The sequence below is a fragment of the Triticum aestivum genome, chromosome 3B (genome assembly GCF_018294505.1).
Source record: "Triticum aestivum cultivar Chinese Spring chromosome 3B, IWGSC CS RefSeq v2.1, whole genome shotgun sequence".
NCBI classification, from domain to species: Eukaryota; Viridiplantae; Streptophyta; class Magnoliopsida; order Poales; family Poaceae; genus Triticum; species Triticum aestivum.
The window spans coordinates 753405903-753431212 of NC_057801.1; the positions used below are offsets into that span (position 1 = coordinate 753405903).

The 25310-nt window shown below is 49.5% G+C and overlaps 2 protein-coding genes across 3 annotated transcripts; both read right to left on the bottom strand.

Moving 5' to 3' along the window:
- Positions 1-18668: 18668 nt before the first annotated feature.
- LOC123067821 (uncharacterized) lies at positions 18669-20732 on the bottom strand. The gene is made up of 4 exons (XM_044490446.1): positions 20678-20732; positions 19491-19985; positions 19132-19246; positions 18669-19036 (listed from the first exon to the last, which is right to left on the bottom strand). Exons 1-4 carry the CDS (start codon positions 20730-20732, stop codon positions 19009-19011), a joined length of 693 nt encoding a protein of 230 aa, XP_044346381.1. The 3' UTR covers positions 18669-19008.
- A 1063-nt stretch (positions 20733-21795) lies between these two features.
- On the bottom strand, positions 21796-24382 carry LOC123066353 (uncharacterized). 2 transcript variants are annotated; one of them, XM_044489446.1, is made up of 3 exons: positions 24101-24382; positions 23209-23967; positions 21796-23131 (listed from the first exon to the last, which is right to left on the bottom strand). In XM_044489446.1, exon 3 carries the CDS (start codon positions 23103-23105, stop codon positions 22242-22244), a length of 864 nt encoding a protein of 287 aa, XP_044345381.1. In that variant the 5' UTR covers positions 23106-23131; positions 23209-23967; positions 24101-24382; the 3' UTR covers positions 21796-22241. The 2 variants fall into 2 exon arrangements, with proteins under 2 accessions (XP_044345381.1, XP_044345380.1); XM_044489445.1 differs by having other exon boundaries at positions 23209-24382.
- Between the last annotated feature and the right edge of the window lie 928 nt (positions 24383-25310).

A 25310-nucleotide genomic window follows, 5' to 3' on the forward strand; every position in this document is an offset into this window, starting at 1 on the left:
CGTCCGTCTTCTTCTTAAAGATCCATTTGTTTTCTATCGCTCGCCGATCATCGGGCAAGTCAGTCAAAGTCCATACTTTGTTTTCATACATGGATTCTATCTCGGATTTCATGGCTTCTAGCCATTTGTTGGAATCTGGGCCCGCCATTGCTTCTTCATAGTTCGAAGGTTCACCGTTGTCCAACAACATGATTTCCAGGACAGGGTTGCCGTACCACTCTGGTGCGGAACGTGTCCTTGTGGACCTACGAAGTTCAGTAGCAACTTGATCCGAAGTACCTTGATCATCATCATTGTTTTCCTCTTCAGTTGGTGTAGGCATCACAGGAACATTTTCCTGAGCTGCACTACTATCCCGTTCAAGAGGTAGTACTTCATCGAGTTCTACTTTCCTCCCACTTACTTCTTTCGAGAGAAACTCTTTTTCCAGAAAGGATCCGTTCTTGGCAACAAAGATCTTGCCCTCGGATCTTAAGTAGAAGGTATACCCGATGGTTTCTTTAGGGTATCCTATGAAGACGCATTTTTACGACTTGGGTTCGAGCTTTTCAGTTTGAAGTTTCTTGACATAAGCATCGCATCCCCAAACTTTTAGAAATGACAGCTTAGGTTTCTTCCCAAACCATAATTGATACGGTGTCGTCTCAACGGATTTAGATGGTGCCCTATTTAAAGTGAATGTAGCTGTCTCTAGAGCGTATCCCCAAAATGATAGCGGTAAATCGGTAAGAGACATCATAGATCGCACCATATCCAATAGAGTGCGATTACGACGTTCGGACACACCATTACGCTGAGGTATTCCAGGCGGCGTGAGTTGTGAAACGATTCCACATTTTCTTAAGTGTGTACCAAATTCGTGACTTAAATATTCTCCTCCACGATTCGATCCTAAGAATTTTATCTTTCGGTCACGTTGATTCTCTACTTCATTCTGAAATTCCTTGAACTTTTCAAAGGTCTCAGACTTGTGTTTCATCAAGTAGACATACCCATATCTACTCAAGTCATCAGTGAGAGTGAGAACATAACGATATCCTCCGCGAGCCTCAACGCTCATTGGACCGCACACATCGGTATGTATGATTTCCAACAAGTTGGTTGCTTGCTCCATTGTTCCGGAGAACGGGGTCTTGGTCATTTTGCCCATGAGGCATGGTTCGCATGTGTCAAATAATTCATAATCGAGAGACTCTAAAAGTCCATCAGCATGGAGCTTCTTCATGCGCTTGACACCAATGTGACCAAGGCGGCAATGCCACGAGTATGTGGGACTATCGTTATCAACTTTACATCTTTTGGTATTCACGCTATGAATATGTGTAACATTACGTTCGAGATTCATTAAGAATAAACCATTGACCATCGGGGCATGACCATAAAACATATCTCTCATATAAATAGAACAACCATTATTCTCAGATTTAAATGAGTAGCCATCTCGTATTAAACGAGATCCAGATACAATGTTCATGCTCAAACTTGGCACTAAATAACAATTATTGAGGTTCAAAACTAATCCCGTAGGTAAATGTAGAGGTAGCGTGCCGACGGCGATCACATCGACCTTGGAACCATTCCCGACGCGCATCGTCACCTCGTCCTTCGCCAGTCTCCGCTTATTCCGTAGCTCCTGTTGTGAGTTACAAATGTGAGCAACGGCACCGGTATCAAATACCCAGGAGTTACTACGAGTACTAGTAAGGTACACATCAATTACATGTATATCAAATATACCTTTAGTGTTGCCGGCCTTCTTGTCTTCTAAGTATTTGGGGCAGTTCCACTTCCAGTGACCCTTCCCCTTGCAATAAAAGCACTCAGTTTCAGGCTTGACTCCATTCTTTGACTTCTTCCCGGCAACTGGCTTACCGGGCGCGGCAACATCTTTGCCGTCCTTCTTGAAGTTCTTCTTACCCTTGCCCTTCTTGAACTTAGTGGTCTTATTGACCATCAACACTTGATGTTCTTTCTTGATTTCAACCTCTGCTGACTTTAGCATTGAAAATACTTCAGGAATGGTCTTCACCATCCCCTGCATATTGTAGTTCATCACAAAGCTCTTGTAGCTTGGTGGGAGCAACTAAAGGATTCTGTCAATGACCGCCTCATCTGGGAGGTTAATGTCCAGCTGGGACAGGCGGTTGTGCAACCCAGACATTTTGAGTATATGCTCACTGACAGAACTATTTTCCTCCATCATACAACTATAGAACTTGTCGGAGACTTCATATCTCTCGACCCGGGCATGAGCTTGAAAAACTAGTTTCAGCTCCTCGAACATCTCATATGCTCCGTGTTGCTCAAAACGCTTTTGGAGCCCTGGTTCTAAGCTGTAAAGCATGCCGCACTGAACGAGGGAGTAATCATCAGCACGAGACTGCCAAGCATTCATAATGTCTTGGTTCTCTGGGACGGGTGCATCACCTAGCGGTCCTTCTAGGACATATTGTTTCCTGGCAGCTATGAGGATGATCCTCAGGTTCCGGACCCAGTCCGTATAGTTGCTGCCATCATCTTTCAGCTTGGTTTTCTCTAGGAACGCGTTGAAGTTCATGTTAACATGAGCGTTGGCCATTTGATCTACAAGACATATTTGCAAAGGTTTTAGACTAAGTTCATGATAATTAAGTTTATCTAATCAAATTATTATAATGAACTCCCACTCAGATTAGACATCCCTCTAGTCATCTAAGTGTTACACGATCCGAGTCGACTAGGCCGTGTCCGATCATCACGTGAGACGGACTAGTCATCATCGGTGAACATCTCCATGTCGATCGTATCTTCCATACGACTCGTGTTCGACCTTTCGGTCTCTGTGTTCCGAGGCCATGTCTGTACATGCTAGGCTCGTCAAGTTAACCCTAAGTGTTTTGCATGTGTAAAACTGTCTTACACCCGTTGTATGTGAACGTAAGGATCTATCACACCCGATCATCACGTGGTGCTTCGAAACGACGAACTTTAGCAACGGTGCACAGTTAGGGGAGAACACTTCTTGAAATTGTTGTAAGGGATCATCTTATTTACTACCGTCGTTCTAAGTAAACAAGATGCATAAACATAATAAACATCACATGCAATTATATAGTAGTTGCCAGCGCCTCGCCCTGCCCGCCTTGGCTTGCGCACCGCGGTTGCCGCCAGCGCTCTGGGTGCGGCCTCCGCCTCTTCCGCGACCTCTGCTTCCTGTGGGGGCTCCTCCCCCTCTGCCGGAAGAGCCGTCGCAGCCGCACTGCTGAAGCTGCGCGTCCCACTACTCCTTGGTGAGCAGTAGTTCACCGCCAACACGATTGTCGGCTTCGTCGCCGCGCCCCTCGACAACCTTCAGCCGCCCTACCAGCTCCTCGATCGTCATGGTGGAGAGATCCACCAAACTCTCGATGGACCAGGCCAGTTGCTTGTACTGCCTGGGGACGACGCGGAGGAACTTGAGAATGACCATCTTGTTGTCGATGGGATCTCCGAGTGTTCCGAGCTCGTTGACGAGACCTTGCAGCCACAAGGCGAAGTCGTCGACTTGTTCACCGGCCTTGAACCGGATTTCCTCGTACTAGAGGCGCAAGGTCTGGGCCTTCGACTCCCGTACGCGCTCCACGCCGATGCGCAGAGTCTTGATGGTCTCCCATGCTTCCTTGGCCGTCTCCTTGGCGCCAAGGGTGAGCACCATCTCCTCTGGGACGGAGCGCAAGATCGCTTCCATCGCCCGCCGGTCCTCCTTGTACTCGACATCGTCGGTTTCCACGGCTTTCCACATATGCCTCGTCTCCATGATGACATTTGTCATGATGGACCAACTGGGGTAGTTGGTCCGCGTGAGGAGAGGGAAGGAGGTACTGGACATGCCCACGTCTCGCACGGAGCGTGGCGCACCCAGCTCACCTCCCGGCCTGCCTCGCAGCGCGAGCGCGTCCACCGCACGGGTGTCCTCAGCCGAGCTCTGCCCGGCGGTCTTGGAGCCGTCGCCGGCGACGCCTTCCTTCGGCATATGCTTCGGCATAACCTGAGGCTCTGATGCCAATTGTTAGCCCGAAACTACAAATAGCTAGCTCTCACTTTGTACTAATCAGAGGAAGCCTAGCTAAAACCAGCGGCTGCACACAAGCTGCTCTCACTCTCACTCACGTACAGATGAACTCACACACACCCACGTACTGAGAGGACACACTCACGGGCAAAGGAGGAATACTGGAGTGGCTTGATGCCTTTCTTGATTGGAATGAAATGCTTACAACCGGGGGACTTGGGACCTATTTATAGGTGATTACAAACCGACTATAGAACTAAGATATTTCTACTAGATGCCCGCCTCAGCTCATACGTGCACTAGACTAGAAACTACTACTAGTTACTAGCTAGCTTGCCTTAACTAGTAAGTCACGCAAGTGCTGCCGACTTGTCGACCTGCCGTTTTACTTCGTAGGTAAGTAATTTGCTGCTCCTGCTGTTGCCGACATGCAGCCATGCATGTATCTGAGACGTAAATGCTGCTGCTGCCGTTGTGTGAACTGGAAGACCAAGTTTAACTCAACATTCTCCCCCTCAAACTTGTCTAAGGAGCTTGGTGTCGATGATCCCGACCTTGTCGCACAGCTCCTGGAACCGGACACGACCAAGTGACTTGGTCAGGATGTCCGCCTTCTGCTCACCAATCCGGATGAACTCCACTATCACCGTGCCTTTCTCGACGCAGTCACGTATGAAGTGATAGCGGAGATCGATGTGCTTGCTGCGATCGTGAAGCACTGGATTCTTGGAGAGGGAAATCACCGACTTGTTGTCGACGAAGATGAGCGCAGGGGCGGTGTCCTGATTCAGCATCTCGCCGAGAAGGCGAGCAAGCCAAATGCCTTGACAAGCCGCTGTAGCTGCCGCGATGTACTCTGCCTCGCACGAAGATACGGCGACAACCTTATGCCTCACCGATTGCCAGCTGACGGGACTATTCCCAAGAAGGAATAGTATGCCTGAGGTGCTCTTCCGGGAGTCCACGTCACCAGCGTGGTCGGAGTCGCTGTACCTGACCTGCCGACCAAGCTCTCGCCATCGCCACGATGATACACGCATCCATGCGTGAGCGTACTCGCGATGTACCGGAGCAGGTGCTTGATGGCAGCCAGGTGATCGCTTGCCGGAGCTTCCATGAACCTACTCAAGTACCCGACAACAAACGTGATGTCCGGTCGAGTGTGCACAAGGTACCTGAGACTCCCGATGATGCTACGGTAGAGTGTAGCATCTACCGTCTTCTCGGAGCTCTCCTTGCTGAGCTTCAGCCATGCCTCCATTGGAGCATGCACGGCATGGCAGTCCTTCATGCCTGCTCGCTCAAGCATCTTCGTGGCGTAGGCCGTCTGCATGATCGTGATGCGACCACCCTCCTGGTTCACCTCCAGCCCCAGGTAGTAACGGAGCAGCCCAAGGTCGCTCATGCTGAAGAGACGATGCATCTCTCCCTTGAAGCGTTGAACCTCTTTAGGCTCTGCCCCGGCAATGACCAAGTCGTCGACGTAGATGCCGATGATGAGCAGCGTGTTCGCGGTGCCACGCGAGTACACACCATGCTTAGAAACGCTGCGTGAGAACCCAAGGGATGCGAGGCTTGCATCAAGCTTGGCATTCCACGCCCTTGGGGCTTGCCGGAGACCGTACAGGGCCTTGTGTAGTCGATACACGTCCTGCTCGTGGCCCTTGGCAACGAACCCAGGTGGCTGGGAGATGTACACCTCCTCGTTAAGGTCGCCGTTCAGAAACGCCGACTTGACATCCATGTAGTGTACCTCCCACCCGCGGTGAGCGGCCACGGCAAGGATGAGCCGCACCGACTCCAGCCTTGCCACCGGAGCGAAGACTTCCTCGAAGTCCACTCCCTCACGCTGCACGTAGCCCTTTGCGACGAGGCGCGCCTTGTGCTTGACAATGGCACCGTGCTTGTCCTTCTTCACCTTGAACACCCACTTGAGCCCGATGGCTCGGTGCCCGGCAGGCAGTGTGGTGAGTGTCCAAGTGGCGTTGTCGTTGATCGGCGCCAGCTCGTCCAGCATCGCGTGGCACCAGCAATCCTCTTGCTCGGCCTCCGCGAACGTGGTCGGCTCCTCGCCGGCCATCAGATGCAAGACCTCGTCGTCATCAGCGTCCTCATCCTCGGGCTGTTGCGGTGTTGCCACAGCCTCGCCGAGGAGATCCCCCATGCGCCGAAACCTGTGGGGGGCGCCAACGCTGTCGTCGGTGTCGAACAGCTCCGACCTCGCTGTTGGCGGGGTGGCGAACTGCCTCCTGGGACCCACGTTGCTTGACGTCGTGGTGTCCAGTGACACCGTACCCGGGGACGGTGTTCTCGGGGTTGCTGATCCCGGATCCACACCTCCCGAGCTTCCCGGGGTGGCACTTCCCGAGGTCTTGCTTCCCCGGGTTGTAGAGTACATCGGGTACTCCACAGTGAAGGAGCTGCTTGCCGGGGCCTCACCCGACGCCTCCCAAGTCCATCGTGCGTCTTCGTCGAAGATGACGTCGCGCGAGACATGCACACGCTTGGAGATGGGGTCGTACATCTTGTATGCCTTAGAGCCCGTCTCGTAGCCCATGAACACCATTGGGGTGCTCCTGTCGTCGAGCTTCTTCAGCTGTGGGCGCGTCGTCTTGACGTGCCCGACACAGCCAAAAGTACGGAGGAAGCGTACATCGGGCTTCCTCCAATACCACGCCTCATAAGGCGTCTTGCCATCGACGCTCCTTGTGAAGGAGCGGTTGAGGATGAAGACGGCCGTGAGCACGGCCTCCCCCCAATACGTGCTCAGCACCTGCTTTGCCTTGAGCATGCAGCATGTGAAGGAAATATGCCCTAGAGGCAATAATAAAGTTATTATTTATTTCCTCATATCATGATAAATGTTTATTATTCATGCTAGAATTGTATTAACCGGAAACATGATACATGTGTGAATACATAGACAAACATAAAGTCACTAGTATGCCTCTACTTGACTAGCTCATTAATCAAAGATGGTTATGTTTCCTAACCATAGACATGTGTTGTCATTTGATTAATGGTATCACATCATTAGGAGAATGATGTGATTGACATGACCCATTCCGTTAGCCTAGCACTTGATCATTTAGTATGTTGCTATTGCTTTCTTCATGACTTATACAAAGTTCCTACAACTATGAGATTGTGCAACTCACGTTTACCGGAAGAACACTTTGTGTGCTACCAAACGTCACAACGTAACTGGGTGATTATAAAGGTGCTCTACAGGTGTTTCCGAAGGTGCATGTTGGGTTGGCATAATTCGAGATTAGGTTTTGTCACTCCGATTGTCGGAGAGGTATCTCTGGGCCCTCTCGGTAATACTCATCACCTAAGCCTTGCAAGCATTGTAACTAACGAGTTAGTTATAAGATGATGTATTACAGAACGAGTAAAGAGACTTGCCGGTAACGAGATTGAACTAGGTATTGGATACCGACGATCAAATCTCGGGCAAGTAACATACTGATGACAAAGGGAACAACGTATGTTGTTGTGCGGTTTGACCGATAAAGATCTTCGTAGAATATGTAGGAACCAATATGGGCATCCAGGTTCCACTATTGGTTATTGACCGGGAATAGTTCTAGGTCATGTCTACATAGTTCTCGAACCCGTAGGGTCCGCACGCTTAATGTTACGATGACAGTTTTATTATGAGTTTACAAGTTTTGATGTACCGAAGTTTGTTCGGAGTCCCGGATGTGATCACGGACATGACGAGGAGTCTCGAAATGGTCGAGACATAAAGATTGATATATTGGACGACTATATTTGGACACCGGAAGTGTTCCGGGTGATTTCGGAGAAAACCGGAGTGCCGGAGGGTTACCGGAACCCCCCCCCCCCTCCCCGGAGAGTTAATGGGCCACATGGGCCTTAGTGGGAAGAGAGAGGGGCGGCCAGGAAGGGCCGCGCGCCCCCTCTCCCTCTAGTCCGAATTGGACTAGGAGGGGGGCGGCGCCCCCCTCTTTCCTTCCCCTCCTCTCCCCCTTCCTTCCCCTCCTAGTAGGAGTAGGAAAGGAGGAGTCCTACTCCTACTAGGAGGAGGACTCCTCCTCCTGGCGCGCCCAACAAGTGCCGGCCGGCCTCTCCCCTCCCTCCTTTATATACGAGGGCAGGGGGCACCCCAAATACACACAAGTTGATCTACGGATCGTTCCTTAGCCGTGTGCGGTGCCCCCCTCCACCATATTCCACCTCGGTCATATCGTCGCGAAGTTTAGGCGAAGCCCTGCGCCGATAGAACATCATCATCGTCACCACGCCGTCGTGCTGACGGAACTCTTCCTCGAAGCTTTGCTGGATCGGAGCCCGGGGATCGTCATCGAGCTGAACATGTGCTGAACTCGGAGGTGCCGTACGTTCGGTGCTTGGATCGGTCGGATCGTGAAGACGTACGACTACATCAACCGCGTTGTCATAACGCTTCCGCTTACGGTCTACGAGGGTACGTGGACGAACACTCTCCCCTCTCGTTGCTATGCCATCACCATGATCTTGCGTGTGCGTAGGAATTTTTTTGAAATTACTATGTTCCCCAACAGTGGCATCTGAGCCTGGTTTTATGCGTAGATGTCATATGCACGAGTAGAACACAAGTGAGTTGTGGGCGATATAAGTCATACTGCTTACCAGCATGTCATACTTTGGTTTGGCGGTATTGTGAGATGAAGCGGCCCGGACCGACATTACGCGTACGCTTACGCGAGACTGGTTTCACCGCTACGAGCACTCGTTGCTTAAAGGTGACCGGCGGGTGTCTGTCTCTCTCACTTTAGCTGAATTGAGTGTGGCTACGCCCGGTCCTTGCGAAGGTTAAAACAGCACCAACTTGACAAACTATCGTTGTGGTTTTTGATGCGTAGGTAAGAACGGTTTTTGCTAAGCCCATAGCAGCCACGTAAAACTTGCAACAACAAAGTAGAGGACGTCTAACTTGTTTTTGCAGGGCATGTTGTGATGTGATATGGTCAAGACGTGATGCTATATTTTATTGTATGAGATGATCATGTTTTGTAACCGAAGTTATCGGCAATTGGCAGGAGCCATATGGTTGTCGCTTTATTGTATGAAATGCAAACGCCCTGTAATTGCTTTACTTTATCACTAAGCGGTAGCGATAGTCGTAGAAGCAATAGTTGGCGAGACGACAACGATGCTACGATGAAGATCAAGGTGTCGCGCCGGTGACGATGGTGATCATGACGGTGCTTCGAAGATGGAGATCACAAGCACAAGATGATGATGTCCATATCATATCACTTATATTGATTGCATCTGATGTTTATCCTTTATGCATCTTATCTTGCTTTGATTGATGGTAGCATTTTAAGATGATCTCTCACTAAAATTATCAAGAAGTGTTCTCCCTAAGTATGCACCATTGCCAAAGTTCATCGTGCCCAGACACCACGTGATGATCGGGTGTGATAAGCTCTACGTCCATCTACAACGGGTGCAAGACAGTTTTGCACACGCGGAATACCCAGGTTAAACCTGACGAGCCTAGCATATGCAGATATGGCCTCGGAACACGAAGACCGAAAGGTCGAGTGTGAATCATATAGTAGATATGATCAACATAGTGATGTTCACCGTTGAAAACTACTCCATCTCACGTGATGATCGGTTATGGTTTAGTTGATTTGGATCACGTGATCACTTAGATGACTAGAGAGATGTCTGTCTAAGTGGGAGTTCTTAAGTAATATGATTAATTGAACCTAAATTTATCATGAACTTAGTACCTGATAGTATTTTGCTTGTCTATGTTTGTTTGTAGATAGATGGCTCATGCTGTTGTTCCGTTGAATTTTAATGCGTTCCTTGAGAAAGCAAAGTTGAAAGATGATGGTAGCAATTACACGGACTGGGTCCGTAACCTGAGGATTATCCTCATTGCTGCACAGAAAAGTTACGTCCTGGAAGCACCGCTGGGTGCCAGGCCTGCTGCTGATGCAACTGACGACGTTAAGAACGTCTGGCAGAGCAAAGCTGATGACTACTCTATAGTTCAGTGTGCCATGCTTTACGGCTTAGAACCGGGTCTTCAACGACGTTTTGAACGTCATGGAGCATATGAGATGTTCCAGGAGTTGAAGTTAATATTTCAAGCAAATGCCCGGATTGAGAGATATGAAGTCTCCAATAAGTTCTACAGCTACAAGAGGGAGGAGAATAGTTCTGTTAGTGAGCATATACTCAAAATGTCTGGGTATAATAATCACTTGATTCAACTGGGAGTTAATCTTCCGGATGATAGCGTCATTGACAGAATTCTCCAATCACTGCCACCAAGCTACAAGAGCTTTGTGATGAACTATAATATGCAAGGGATGAACAATACAATTCCCGAGCTCTTCGCAATGCTAAAAGCTGCGGAGGTAGAAATCAAGAAGGAGCATCAAGTGTTGATGGTCAACAAGACCACTAGTTTCAAGAAAAAGGGCAAAGGGAAGAAGAAGGGGAACTTCAAGAAGAACAGCAAGCAAGTTGCTGCTCAACAGAAGAAACCCAAGTCTGGACCTAAGCCTGAAACTGAGTGCTTCTACTGCAAGCAAACTGGTCACTGGTAGCGGAACTGCCCCAAGTATTTGGCGGATAAGAAGGATGGCAAAGTAAACAAAGGTATATGTGATATACATGTTATTGATGTGTACCTAACTAGAGCTCGTAGTAGCACCTAGGTATTTGATACTGGTTCTGTTGCTAATATTTGCAACTCGAAACAGGGACTACGGAATAGCGAGCACTGGCCAAGGACGAGGTGACGATGCGCGTGGGAAACGGTTCCAAAGTCGATGTGATCGCGGTCGGCATGCTACCTCTACATCTACCTTCGGAATTAGTTTTAGACCTGAATAATTGTTATTTGGTGCCAGCGTTGAGCATGAACATTATATCTGGATCTTGTTTGATGCGAGACGGTTATTCATTTAAATCAGAGAATAATGGTTGTTCTATTTATATGAGTAATATCTTTTATGGTCATGCACCCTTGAAGAGTGGTCTATTTTTATTAAATCTCGATAGTAGTGATACACATATTCATAGTGTTGAAACCAAAAGATGCAGAGTTAATAATGATAGTGCAACTTATTTGTGGCACTGCCGTTTGGGTCATATCGGTGTAAAGCGCATGAAGAAACTCCATACTGATGGACTTTTGGAATCACTTGATTATGAATCACTTGGTACTTGCGGACCGTGCTTTATGGGCAAGATGACTAAAACGCCGTTCTCCGGAACTATGGAGCGACCAACTGATTTGTTGGAAATCATACATACTGATGTTTGTGGCCCAATGAATGTTGAGGCTCGCGGCGGGTATCGTTATTTTCTCACCTTCACTGATGATTTGAGCAGATATGGGTATATCTACTTGATGAAACACAAGTCTGAAACATTTGAAAAGTTCAAAGAATTTCAGAGTGAAGTGGAAAATCATCATAACAAGAAAATAAAGTTACTACGATCTGATCGTGGAGGAGAATATTTGAGTTATGAGTTTGGCGTACACTTGAAACAATGTGGAATAGTTTCGCAGCTCACGCCACCTGGAACACCACAACGAAATGGTGTGTCCGAACGTCGTAATCGTACTTTACTGGATATGGTGCGATCTATGATGTCTCTTACTGATTTACCGCTATCATTTTGGGGTTATGCTTTAGAGACGGCCGCATTCACGTTAAATAGGGCACCATCAAAATCCGTTGAGACGACGCCTTATGAACTGTGGTTTGGCAAGAAACCAAAGTTGTCGTTTCTTAAAGTTTGGGGATGCGATGCTTATGTGAAGAAACTTCAACCAGATAAGCTCGAACCTAAATCGGAGAAATGTGTCTTCATAGGATACCCAAAAGAGACTATTGGGTACACCTTCTATCACAGATCCGAAGGCAAGACATTCGTTGCTAAGAATGGATTCTTTCTAGAGAAGGAGTTTCTCTCGAAAGAAGTGAGTGGGAGGAAAGTAGAACTTGATGAGATAACTGTATCTACTCCCTTATTGGAAAGTAGTTCATCACGAGAACCGGTTCCTGTGACAACTACACCAATTAGTGAGGAAGCTAATGATAATGATCATGAAACTTCAGATCAAGTTTCTACTGAACCTCATAGGTCTACCAGAGTAAGAGCCACACCAGAGTGGTACGGTAATCCTATTCTGGAAGTCATGTTACTTGACCATGATGAACCTACGAACTATGAGGAAGCGATGATGAGCCCGGATTCCGCAAAATGGCTAGAAGCCATGAAATCTGAGATGGGATCCATGTATGAAAACAAAGTATGGACTTTGGTTGACTTGCCCAATGATCGGCAAGCCATTGAGAATAAATGGATCTTTAAGAATAAGACTGACGCTGATGGTAATATAACTGTCTATAAAGCTCGACTTGTTGCAAAAGGTTTTCGACAAGTTCAAGGGGTTGACTACGATGAGACTTTCTCACCCGTAGCGATGCTTAAGTCCGTCCGAATCATGTTAGCTATTGCTGCGTTTCATGATTATGAAATTTGGCAAATGGATGTCAAGACTGCATTCTTGAATGGATTTCTAGAAGAAGAGTTGTATATGATGCAGCCGGAAGGTTTTGTTGATCCAAAAGGTGCTGACAAAGTGTGCAAGCTCCAGCGTTCCATTTATGGACTGGTGCAAGCATCTCGGAGTTGGAATAAACGCTTTGATAGTGTGATCAAAGCATATGGTTTTATACAGACTTTTGGAGAAGCCTGTATTTACAAGAAAGTGAGTGGGAGCTTTGTAGCATTTCTAATTTTATATGTAGATGACATATTATTAATTGAAAATGATATAGAATTTCTGGATAGCATAAAAGGATACTTGAATAAAAGTTTTTCAATGAAAGACCTCGGTGAAGCTGCTTACATATTGGGCATCAAGATCTATAGAGATAGATCAAGACGTTTAATAGGACTTTCACAAAGCACATACCTTGACAAAATTTTGAAAAAGTTCAAAATGGATCAGGCAAAGAAAGGATTCTTGCCTGTGCTACAAGGTGTGAAGTTGAGTCAAACTCAATGCCCGACCACGGCAGAAGATAGAGAGAAAATGAAAAATGTTCCCTATGCTTCAGACATAGGCTCTATCATGTATGCAATGCTGTGTACCAGACCTGACGTATGCTTAGCAATAAGCTTGGCAGGAAGGTACCAAAGTAATCCAGGAGTGGATCACTGGACAGCGGTCAAGAACATCCTGAAATACCTGAAAAGGACTAAGGATATGTTTCTCGTATATGGAGGTGACAAAGAGCTAGTCGTAAACGGTTACGTCGATGCAAGCTTTGACACTGATCCGGGCGATTCTAAATCGCAAACCGGATACGTATTTTTATTAAACGGTGGAGCTGTAAGTTGGTGCAGTTCTAAACAAAGTGTCGTAGCAGGATCTACATGTGAAGCGGAGTACATAGCTGCTTTGGAAGCAGCAAATGGAGGAGTCTGGATGAAGGAGTTCATTTCTGATCTAGGTGTCATACCTAGTGCATCGGGACCAGTGAAGATCTTCTGTGACAATACTCGTGCAATTGCCTTGGCAAAGGAATCCAGATTTCACAAGAGGACCAAGCACATCAAGAGACGCTTCAATTCCATTCGGGACCAAGTCCAAGTGGGAGACATAGAGATTTGCAAGATACATACGGATCTGAATGTTGCAGACCCGTTGACTAAGCCTCTCTCACGAGCAAAACATGATCAGCACCAAGACTCCATGGGTGTTAGAATCATTACTATGTAATCTAGATTATTGACTCTAGTGCAAGTGGGAGACTGAAGGAAATATGCCCTAGAGGCAATAATAAAGTTATTATTTATTTCCTCATATCATGATAAATGTTTATTATTCATGCTAGAATTGTATTAACCGGAAACATGATACATGTGTGAATACATAGACAAACATAAAGTCACTAGTATGCCTCTACTTGACTAACTCATTAATCAAAGCTGGTTATGTTTCCTAACCATAGACATGTGTTGTCATTTGATTAATGGGATCACATCATTAGGAGAATGATGTGATTGACATGACCCATTCCGTTAGCCTAGCACTTGATCGTTTAGTATGTTGCTACTGCTTTCTTCATGACTTATACAAAGTTCCTACAACTATGAGATTGTGCAACTCACGTTTACTGAAAGAACACTTTGTGTGCTACCAAACGTCACAACGTAACTGGGTGATTATAAAGGAGCTCTACAGGTGTTTCCGAAGGTGCATGTTGGGTTGGCATAATTCGAGATTAGGTTTTGTCACTCCGATTGTCGGAGAGGTATCTCTGGGCCCTCTCGGTAATACTCATCACCTAAGCCTTGCAAGCATTGTAACTAATGAGTTAGTTATAAGATGATGTATTACACAACGAGTAAAGAGACTTGCCGGTAACGAGATTGAACTAGGTATTGGATACCGACGATCAAATCTCAGGCAAGTAACATACCGATGACAAAGGGAACAACGTATGTTGTTGTGCGGTTTGACCGATAAAGATCTTCGTAGAATATGTAGGAACCAATATGGGCATCCAGGTTCCGCTATTGGTCATTGACCGAGAATAGTTCTAGGTCATGTCTACATAGTTCTCGAACCCGTAGGGTCCGCACGCTTAACGTTACGATGACAGTTTTATTATGAGTTTACAAGTTTTGATGTACCGAAGTTTGTTCGGAGTCCCGGATGTGATCACGGACATGACGAGGAGTCTCGAAATGGTCGAGACATAAATATTGATATATTGGACGACTATATTCGGACACCGGAAGTGTTCCGGATGATTTCGGAGAAAACCGGAGTGCCGGAGGGTTACCGGAACCCCTCCCGGAGAGTTAATGGGCCACATGGGCCTTAGTGGGAAGAGAGAGGGGCGGCCAGGAAGGGCCGCGCGCCTCCTCTCCCTCTAGTCTGAATTGGACTAGGAGGGGGGCGGCGCCCCCCTCTTTCCTTCCCCTCCTCTCCCCCTTCCTTCCCCTCCTAGTAGGAGTAGGAAAGGAGGAGTCCTACTCCTACTAGGAGGAGGACTCCTCCTCTTGGCGCGCCCAACAAGGGCCGGCCGGCCTCCCCCCTCCCTCCTTTATATACGGGGGCAGGGGGCACCCCAAATACACACAAGTTGATCTACGGATCGTTCCTTAGCCGTGTGCGGTGCCCCCCTCCACCATATTCCACCTCGGTCATATCGTCGCAGAGTTTAGGCGAAGCCCTGCGCCGGTAGAACATCATCATCGTCACCACGCCGTCATGCTGACGGAACTCTTCCCCGAAGCTTTGCTGGATCGGAGCCCGGGGATCGTCATCGAGCTGAACGTGTGCTGAACTCGGAGGTGCCGTATGTTCGGTGCTTGGATCGGTCGGATCTGAAGACGTACGACTACATCAACCGCATTGTCATAACGCTTCCGCTTACGGTCTACGAGGGTACGTGGACGAACACTCTCCCCTCTCGTTGCTATGCCATCACCATGATCTTGCGTGTGCGTAGGAAATTTTTTGAAATTACTACGTTCCCCAATAGCGTGCCATCCCGAGCACCGTTTGGTTCCTCCGCTCGACGATGCCATTCTGCTGCGGCGAGTAAGGGGCTGTGAGGTGACGTTGCACCCCTTTCTCGTTGCAGTGCTTGTAGAACGTGTCCGACGTGAACTCGCCGCCACGGTCCGTGCGTAGAACGCGCAGCTTGTGGCCGCACTCGACCTCTGCTGCCGCTTGCTGCTTGACGATGGCTGGCTCCGCCTCATCCTTGGAGGCGAGGAGAAGCACCCACATGAACCTGCTGTAGTCGTCGACGAGCAGCAGGATGTAGCGACGCCCTCCTGGCGTTGTCGGGGTGATTGGGCCGCAGAGGTCCCCGTGAACCAGCTCCAGGGGTTTCTGCGCCCGATAGCGTGCCTTCTCGGGAAAGGGCAAGCGCCGCTGCTTCCCGGCAAGACACGCATCGCACAATTCGTCGGCGTGCTCGATGTGAGGTAGCCCATGAACGAGGTTGCCTCGCGCCATCTTTCGCAACCCGTCAAAGTGCTGGTGTCCTAGCCTGGCATGCCAACGCCACGCGTCGGAGACATGACCCATGGCAAGGCACACAGGATGCACGGGTTGAAAGAAGAATTTATAGAGGTGGTTTGGCGAGCGGGTTACCTCGATAACTAGCCTCTTCTGCTGGTCGCGCACGGTGAGAACACCGCACCGGATGCCGATGTCGAACCAGCCATCGTCGAGCTGTCCGACACTCACGACGCTGCTCTTGAGCGTCGTATGAAGTAGACGTCCGTGAACGCCCTGTGATCACCCCCTTTGTCGGCGAAGACGACGGTCCCGCGCCCGTGGATCTCCACCACGGATCCGTCCGCGAACCGCACCTTCCCGGTGATTAAGCGGTCCAGCTCCGCGAACGCGTCGATCGAACCAGTCATGTGGTTCGTGGCGCCGGTGTCGAGGAACCAACCCTCACTTTGCTTGCCGCCTGCAAGCGTGGGTGTGGTCATGGCTCTCTCCTCATTGAGGAAGACGTAGCCACACGCACACACCGTTGTCGGGGAGCCATCTCCCATCATCACGATGGACCCCGAACACTTCGGCGTTGGGGTGTGGATGACCTAAGTCTCGTGCGCTCATGCACGGAGTCGATGGTCGCCAGCATTATGGTCGGAGCATGGCCCGCCATATGCGTCATTGCTGCGCCAACTTGCGCGACCTTGTCGGGTCCTGAGGTTGTCGGGGACGCCGTCGCCGGGGTGTGGCTCCCCCACACCCGGGCCTTCATTGCCTCCCAGTCGACAGGCCCCGAGAACGTCGTTGTCGAGGTGTGGCCTGTCACTGGAGTGATGGTTTCCGTGGACGGGTTCCGTGCCTCCTGCACGGAATGGGTGGTTGTCGAGGTTGTGGTCGCAGGAGACGCTGAGCTCTCCTGCACGGGCTCGACTCTTGCCAGCATCATTGCCGGCCTGCCGTCCATGTCAGCCTGGACGAGGTTTGCCGTTGCCGCGGCTGCCTCGTCGGCTTTCCTCTTGTGGCAATCCCGGATCTAGTGACCCGTCATGTTGCAGTAGCGGCACTTTCCACCGTTGCCAGCGCCTCGCCCTGCCCGGTTTGGCTTGCGCACCGCGGTTGCCGCCAGCGCTCTGGGTGCGGCCTCCGCCTCTTCCGCGACCTCTGCTTCCCGTGGGGGGGCGCCTCCCCCTCTGCCGGAAGAGCCGTCGCGGCCGCGCTGCTAAAGCTGCGCATCCCACTGCTCCTTGGTGAGCAGTAGTTCGCCGCCAGCACGGTTGTCGGCTTCGTCGCCGCGCTCCTCGACAACCTTCAGCCGCCCTACCAGCTCCTCGATCGTCATGGTGGAGAGATCCACCAAACTCTCGATGGACCAGGCCAGTTGCTTGTACTGCCTGGGGACGACGCGGAGGAACTTCAGAATCTCCATCTTGTTGTCGATGGGATCTCCGAGCGTTGCGAGCTTGTTGACGAGACCTTGCAGCCACAAGGCGAAGTCGTCGACTTGTGCACCGGCCTTGAACCGGATTTCCTCGTACTGGAGGCGCAAGGTCTGGGCCTTCGACTCCCGTACGCGCTCCACGCCGATGCGCAGAGTCTTGATGGTCTCCCATGCTTCCTTGGCCGTCTCCTTGGCGCTAAGGGTGAGCACCATCTCCTCTGGGACGGAGCGCAAGATCGCTTCCATCGCCAGCCGGTCCTCCTCGTACTCGACATCGTCGGTTTCCACGGCTTTCCACATATGCCGCGCCTCCATGATGACTTTCGTCATGACGGACCAACTGGGGTAGTTGGTCCGCGTGAGGAGAGGGAAGGAGGTACTGGACATGCCCACGTCTCGCACGGAGCGTGGCGCACCCAGCTCACCTCCCGGCCTGCCTCGCAGCGCGAGCGCGTCCGCCGCACGGGTGTCCTCAGCCGAGCTCTGCCCAGCGGTCTTGGAGCCGTCGCCGGCGACGCCTTCCTTCGGCATATGCTTCGGCATAACCTGAGGCTCTGATGCCAATTGTTAGCCCGAAACTACAACTAGCTAGCTCTCACTTTGTACTAATCAGAGGAAGCCTAGCTAAAACCAGCGGCTGCACACAAGCTGCTCTCACTCTCACTCACGTACAGATGAACTCACACACACCCACGTACTGAGAGGACACACTCACGAGCAAAGGAGGAATACTGGAGTGGCTTGATGCCTTTCTTGATTGGAATGAAATGCTTACAACTGGGGGACTTGGGACCTATTTATAGGTGATTACAAACCGACTATAGAACTAAGATATTTCTACTAGCTGCCCACCTCAGCTCATACGTGCATTAGACTAGAAACTACTACTAGTTACTAGCTAGCTTGCCTTAACTAGTAAGTCACGCAAGTGCTGCTGACTTGCCAACCTGCCGTTTTACTTTGTAGGTAAGTAATTTGCTGCTCCTGCTGTTGCCGACATGCAGCCATGCATGTATCTGAGATGTAAATGCTGCTGCTGCCGTTGTGTGAACCGGAAGACCAAGTTTGACTCAACACTGAACAGGCAACTCAACTTCTATATATTAGAAACTGCAGCTGGAAAACCACGCTTCAAAGCCGGTGAAGGCGACAGAAAGATACTCGAACCAGAAGGGTGAAAAATCACTTGTGCTTCACGTTAAACTGAAATGGCAGCTCATCTACCGGAAAGCCTTAGCAATAGATCGTGTTAAGCGAGAATAGGGTTTCAGTCGTCCGTCATCATGACAGTTTTTCAAAATAACGATTCGCTAGCGAAAACACCAGCCGCATGTCCCTTCCTTATCCTGTCCTCTCAACCGCCACCATCGCACCCCATCACCCGACAGACCGTGCTGCAGCTCCTCCTCCTCCCCCCTCCCTCTCCGGCGAGTCGACGGCCACCACCTCGCCCCTCTCTGGCAAGTCTACGACCACCACAAACCAAACCAATCCGCCGCTCGGCCTCCGCCGGTCCTAGCCTTGCTGGGAGGATGGCAGCTCCCTGAAAAAACAGAGAGAGAAGCCAGGATGAGAACCAACCCGCACAGTCCAGATGACCAAAATGTACGAGCGACAGAACATAAAAAATGAGCTCACCTAGCCGCACGACCCACGATCCAATCCCATCTTCCACCTCTAGCGCGCTGCACCTTTACCATGCCGCCGCTCGCCGCCGGTCCAGTGCCTACGCCTACCCCAAGTCCTAATAATCCTAAAGAAGGAGACAGGGCTGATCTGAAGATACACAGAAAAAACTAGCCAATCCAAAGATACACGGAAAAAATTGGAGATGCCATTTGAGCTATAATAATCCTAAAGAAGGAGAAGAGCCGATCTGGAGATACAGAAAAAAATTGGTGCAACCATGGTGTGCCCAGCCTAATAGATAGGTCGAGTTAATTTTGCCATATTGATTCATACAGAGATGGCCAACGATGGTACAGAGAAGAGCTCACGGAAGAGAAAACTTGGTGATTTCACCCAAGCCGCCCCAGAATCCTTCCGCCACCGGCAGACGAGCAGCACCACCAGACCTCCTCCCTCGCCTCCGCCATAGGTGCAACCAGCCCCTGAGCGTGCTGGGCGGCCGCCAGATCTGGCGAGCAACGGAGCCGCCACTGCACGCCAGCCCTGCAGCCCGCCGTCACTCCCAGCCACCCACCGGGAGGGGCTCCACCACCACGGCACCGGTACTCCGCTCCGGCCCCCGTGAGCCGACGAGCAGGCCGCTGCCGCCCCAGCCGCAGCAGCAAACACACACACCGACGCTGCCAGAATTTCCCGCGCCACCTTTGGCAGCCGGGAAGTGGCTGGGTGGTGAGGTGGATGGAGAAGAGGAGGAGGAGGAGCGCTTGATGGTGAGGTAGAGGAGGAGGAAGATCGAGGCGGAGCGGCGCTGGATGGTGAGGACGAAATGAATGGCGAAGTGTAGAAGGGGCAGTCACTCGGCGCTCAGTGGGGATTTGTTGCTTGCTATTGCTTTTTTAATCAATTGTTGTTGCTGTACACCTACCGGAAGCTGCTGGATGCTATGCGTGCTAGCACAAAAAAAAATCTGGTGCTCATCCTTTGGATTTATGTGTGATCGTTAATGACGCTGGTCGATTATTTGACTGTACCGAGCTGGCACACTTGCACTCTGATGGCAACAATTCCAACTTATGCCATCCGCTGATATTCATGTTACTGTTATTGTGATCTTGGAAATAAATTAAATATTATACTGTACTCCCTCCGTTTTTAAATATAAGTCTTTGGAGAGATTTCACTATGGACCATATACGGAGCAAAATGAGTGAATCTACGCACAAAATGCATCTATATATATCTGTATGTGGTCCATAGTGAAATACCTACAAAGACTTATATTTAGGAACGAAGGGAGTAGTTCATAGGAAAGGAGCAGAAACCTGGACAGAACATAGAGTTGTGTTGTACCTATACTGAGAAAGGTTTGTAGATGAAACAAGTTATGATTGTTAGTCATGGTAGCTCTAGGAACAACTAGAATAAACTAGGTATTGTAAAGCTGGACTAAGGATGAAACAAGTTATGATTATTAGTCATGGTAGCTCTAGAAACAAATTTTCTTAGAAGCGTACCGAGCAGGCCATATATTCAACAAAACTCTAAAACGACGCACTATGCCTTTTCTTGAACGCGACTAGGTACATGTCAAAACCATTTTCCATAATCATGGAACCAAGTTTGGACCTGAAATGGTCTGACATAAAAGGAAGGCGAAAATGAATTATGGACTTGTAACTATGAACCTTCTTCTGTACAGAGATGTACACTACACACACGACTATATAATTTGTTAGAAAACAATTCTTCTACCCACTTTGCACCTCACCGTCTTTTAGGAAGATTTTAATCTGTATTATTCTTTTGCACACATCAGAAATTTTGTATCGACCAGATAAATTTAAAGAGCGACCGAATTTTGACTTGCACATTTTTTTTATGAATAGACGATTCTCAATGATACCATAAACTTTTTTGCTACCGAAGATCCTAAAATAGTGGAACTGAATGGAGCAAAGACAATAAGCTTCAGGATAAGAACCCACAACCTCCTGTCATTTTAGATACAATCCAACCAGTTCATCATATATTTTTTTTTTTGAGATTACCAGTTCATCATATATGTAAGCTGTTTGGAGGATCAACAAAAGGTACCGAAGGAAAGGAAGCGAAAATGAATTAACCCACCCCAAAGGAAGGGAGCGAAGAAAAGAAGCCCATATTTACTGAAATGGTGATTTGCAACTGTACGGTTATACGAGGACAAAGTGGGGTCCGGTTGGTTTTTTTTCCTCTCTCTTCTTTCTGGACAGTGGCTGGACTGTTCTTTCGGACGTATGGGAAGGATTTGGATGGTATAACACTGCCGGACACTGCCGAAGATGACATGCTTACTGAGTTAGGTATGTATCATATTTATTTTCTCCCGTTGCAACCCACCGGCATTTGTGCTAGTGAAAATAAAAAACAAAGACCGAATGACAAACAGAACGCCCTAGTAATGCAACAGCACTTCCAGGTTCACCCAAACAGAAAAATCTTAGGCTCTAGGGTAGAGCTAGAGGTTAATAACAAGGAAATAACCTATAGCGCACCAAAAAGTTGGTGCACAGATAAAATTATCCACAAACAGATAAATAAGCAGAGACAATAATGTAGACATCAATACTCATAATAATACCAACAAGACGATCAATTATCCTTAGTTTAGTAGTAGGGTATTGCAGCTGCTAACATATATGACCAAACAGAGTATTAATTAAGTTTACTGAATAGCTAGCCTCATAAAGTCTGGTACATGAGTCCACACTTACAAAGGTCTACCCAAATCACCGTTGTTCTTCTCGTACTCACGATGTAACACTAGTATCATCAGAAAGATAGACAATTGTGAGGCTCCAATACACAGGACATTTAGTGCCCATCTGCTAATGACTCCGAGAACAAAGGAACATATGAAAGATAAGCCCGCCCGACATACCAGCCAAGATCAGATACGAAACACAGCTCCCTAGAATCCACGTCGTATGAAAATAACTTCACAAGCTCTTGGAACCCCGACCTCAGTCCTATGGTTACGAATGCCATATTGTGTTCTGGGTGCGCTGAGATAACACCATAATATGGCATGCGGCTTGAATACCCTTCTCCAAACAGTTGCAAGTAGCTAACATTGAGCTTCAAGGTCCAACAATCTTCACTACTAGAGTCTTCAAGAACCCAGATTGATAGTTCAGAAGCACCCCTATTTGTGAGATACAATTGTCCCCGTGATACATAGACATTAGGAACAATAGGAGCATCATGAGAAGTAGGAAGAGGAATGATCCTACAATTTCCCTCCACATCGACGGCTGCAACTGAATTATTATCAGAAGGTAAATACAACACCCCGCTGAGAAATGTGCCACCTGAAAAGTAGAGTATCTCAATTGGATCGTCCCAAGCAATTTGATGTGTCCAACCTCCAGCTTTGGAAGAGTAGATCCCCACCTCTTCGATCCTATAATCATGTCCACCTTTGAATTGATAGGTACCAACTCAAACACATGGAAATGGGAGGAGACGGCAGGGTCGAATCCCAGGCGAGCAAACGACACAATCCGGTTGGCAGGGAAGGTTACCCATTTCTCAGTGGCAGGATTGCACACCACATAATCCGGTTTCTCGGCATAAGGCTGCGAACATAGACAGAGGAGGAGGCCGTTGCAGCAGTCCAAGATATCAAGCTCCTCGTATTCAGGTAGGAACGAGAGGGAATCGTCAAAAGGGCACCAATCCCCCGAGACGCTGTGGTAAACATCATGAAAACGTGGATCGCAGTCCATGCCGCGGTTTTTGCAGAAGAAGCCGGCGAGGGTCGACCGGGGAAGCTTGTCGCGGTGGTCGGGGTGGGAGATGAGGTCCCGCCAGCGCGTGGAGACGCACTTGCAGCAGCGGGTGGACTTGAACGGCACGCGCGAGATGATCTCGACCAGGAGGTCGTCGGGGAGCTTGATCGTTGGATCGCTCATGATGGCCGTCTCCATGGATCCCGTCGCCATCTCCGGGGAGGCAACGAGCCGCTAATCTGCAGATCGGTGCGGGGGAGGGGAGGTTAGAGCACTAGCTAGCCGTGAGAGGGGCGTGAGGGAAGAGAGGACCTACCAGATGCGTGGAGCGCCGGCGCCGGGTGCTCCCGTCCGCGCCGGTTAGTGGGTTGCGGCAAGCCTGCGAGGGTTTGGTCTGGGTACGCGGCGCCGGCAGCGAGATGAATACAGGAAGTAGGACAACATTTATCTGGGCTTTTCACTGGGCCTTGTTAGCACATTTCGAGAAAGGAAAAGGGCATTTCGCTATCAGTCAGTACTTGATTCTCGAAAGAAAACTCTTGTAAAAAGCAGATTCTCGAAAGAAAACAGTCACTTTGTTTCTCAAAAAAAAAATCTGTCAATACTTTTTTTTTTGAGAGAGAGGGGATACTCCCCCTGTCTTATTCTTATAGGAGGTGAGAAGATTCGAACCCGAGTTGGGTTAAATTATGAAATGCCAACCGTCACATCTAGGCTACGCAAAACATCACAATCTTCCTCCATTTTTTTATTCTCCAAGACAGAGCCAGAGTTGTTTTTCTTTTTTGCAGAAGCAGAGTTTGTTGTGGAGTACACTTCATATCTAGCAACTATCTAGACTACACTTTATATCAACCAATTTATACTCCAGCAACTACCCAGACTACACTTTATGTTCCAGCACCGGACGCACAATCATATTAACTGTATTTTTTACATTTATAGTGCAGTGTCGATTAGCTTCAGTAATGTACACTCAGTTGTACAATAGCAATGACAGGTTAAGCAAGAAGAATTACGCACACGGGGCAGCCCGGGAGTAATTTGCTTGGAGCTTGAGTTTGCCTAGCTATATCTGCAAATCACAAATAATGGGACGAACAAGAACTTGTTTGGTTAATCGGAGTTCAGTTGGTTCCCTGATAGGAAATTGATGTAAGTGGAAACGGACCCCTGCACACGAGCAGGACGGAGAGGGACTTGCAGACCTAGGAGATGGCGAGGGTGCGGCTGATGGGGAAGAGAAAGGGCACGTTGCCGGTGAGGATGAGGCACGCGCAGTCGAGCCGGTGCAGCTCCGGTCGCCTGTCCTCTCCCACGCCTGCAGGTATTTAGCCGGCATCGCCTCCTTCCTCTTTGTTGGGGTCTAGCCGAACCCTAGCTGGCCCTAGCTCACCCTCTCTCTCGTCGTCTCTCTGGTACGAACCGAGAAAGTAGAAAGGAGGGACACAAGATATTTTTGGGCGACGAACGGCAATTTTCCTTTAAGCACAAACTCAGCCCACAGCCATTACAACGGACACAGAAGAGGCTTTATACCCCGGAGCCATGCCAGGGCACACAACTCACGTTTCCACCCACTCACGCGCTCTGGCCGCGCCCACAACGCGCACGTACACACCCAGGTCGTGGTGAGCCCGCAATGGAACAACGCGGCCACCCCTCCTCGTTCGCCAACGACCTAGCCCTACATCTGCGCGTCGGGTGCACACACACACGTACACCCGCGCACGCGCGCGCGCGCGCACACACACACACTCAGATTCTACCTAGACACTATCTAGACACGCCCCATACATGTCCCAGATAATGGTCAGATAATGTCCAGACAATGCACCTGTCCGGCACGGAATCGATCTGGGCACGCTCATGCCGGTAGCCATCGTCGCGACATGGCTTATATCCAACAATCACCCGTAAGCCATGACTACAAGAGGGTCAACCCGACGTCGTCAACATCGGCGGAGTGCCTTCTCCTCGTCCTCCGCCTTCTTCGGCTTCCGGGGCGCCGAATGCTCGTCGTTGCCGGAGTTGACGCCGCTGCTCCCATCATCGTCGCCGCCATGGCTGCGGACTTGACCTGGCGTGCTGACGCCGGTCGCTATCGTGCCTGCTTCTTCCTCTCCGACGACATACGCCACTTCTCCGGTGACACACGCCATTGAGCGCAACGCACCCAGCGGGACCGATACACGATCCACTGCTGCAGCGCCAGCACTGGTGACCACGCACAGGCCGACACATGGCCCGACGACCTCGCCACACCGCGGCCACTCAACACCGTCACGTCACCGGCCACCACCAGTGCGCCTCCGGCGAGAGGAGCGAACCCATGATGAACCAGCTCTGATACCAATTGTTGGGGTCCAGCAGAACCCTAGCTAGCCCTAGCTCATCGCCTCTCTCTCTCTCTCTCTC

Coding starts and splice junctions, on each gene's coding strand:
- LOC123067821 (XM_044490446.1), bottom strand. CDS start 20,732: ATGATTATGGAAAATGGTTTTGACATGTACCTAGTCGCGTTCAAGAAA. Junction 19,247..19,490: donor ATCACCAAGTTTTCTCTTCC/GTGAGCTCTTCT, acceptor CTCCTTCTTTAG/GATTATTAGGACTTGGGGTA. Junction 19,037..19,131: donor ATCGTGGGTCGTGCGGCTAG/GTGAGCTCATTT, acceptor CTGTTTTTTCAG/GGAGCTGCCATCCTCCCAGC.
- LOC123066353 (XM_044489446.1), bottom strand. CDS start 23,105: ATGGCGACGGGATCCATGGAGACGGCCATCATGAGCGATCCAACGATC.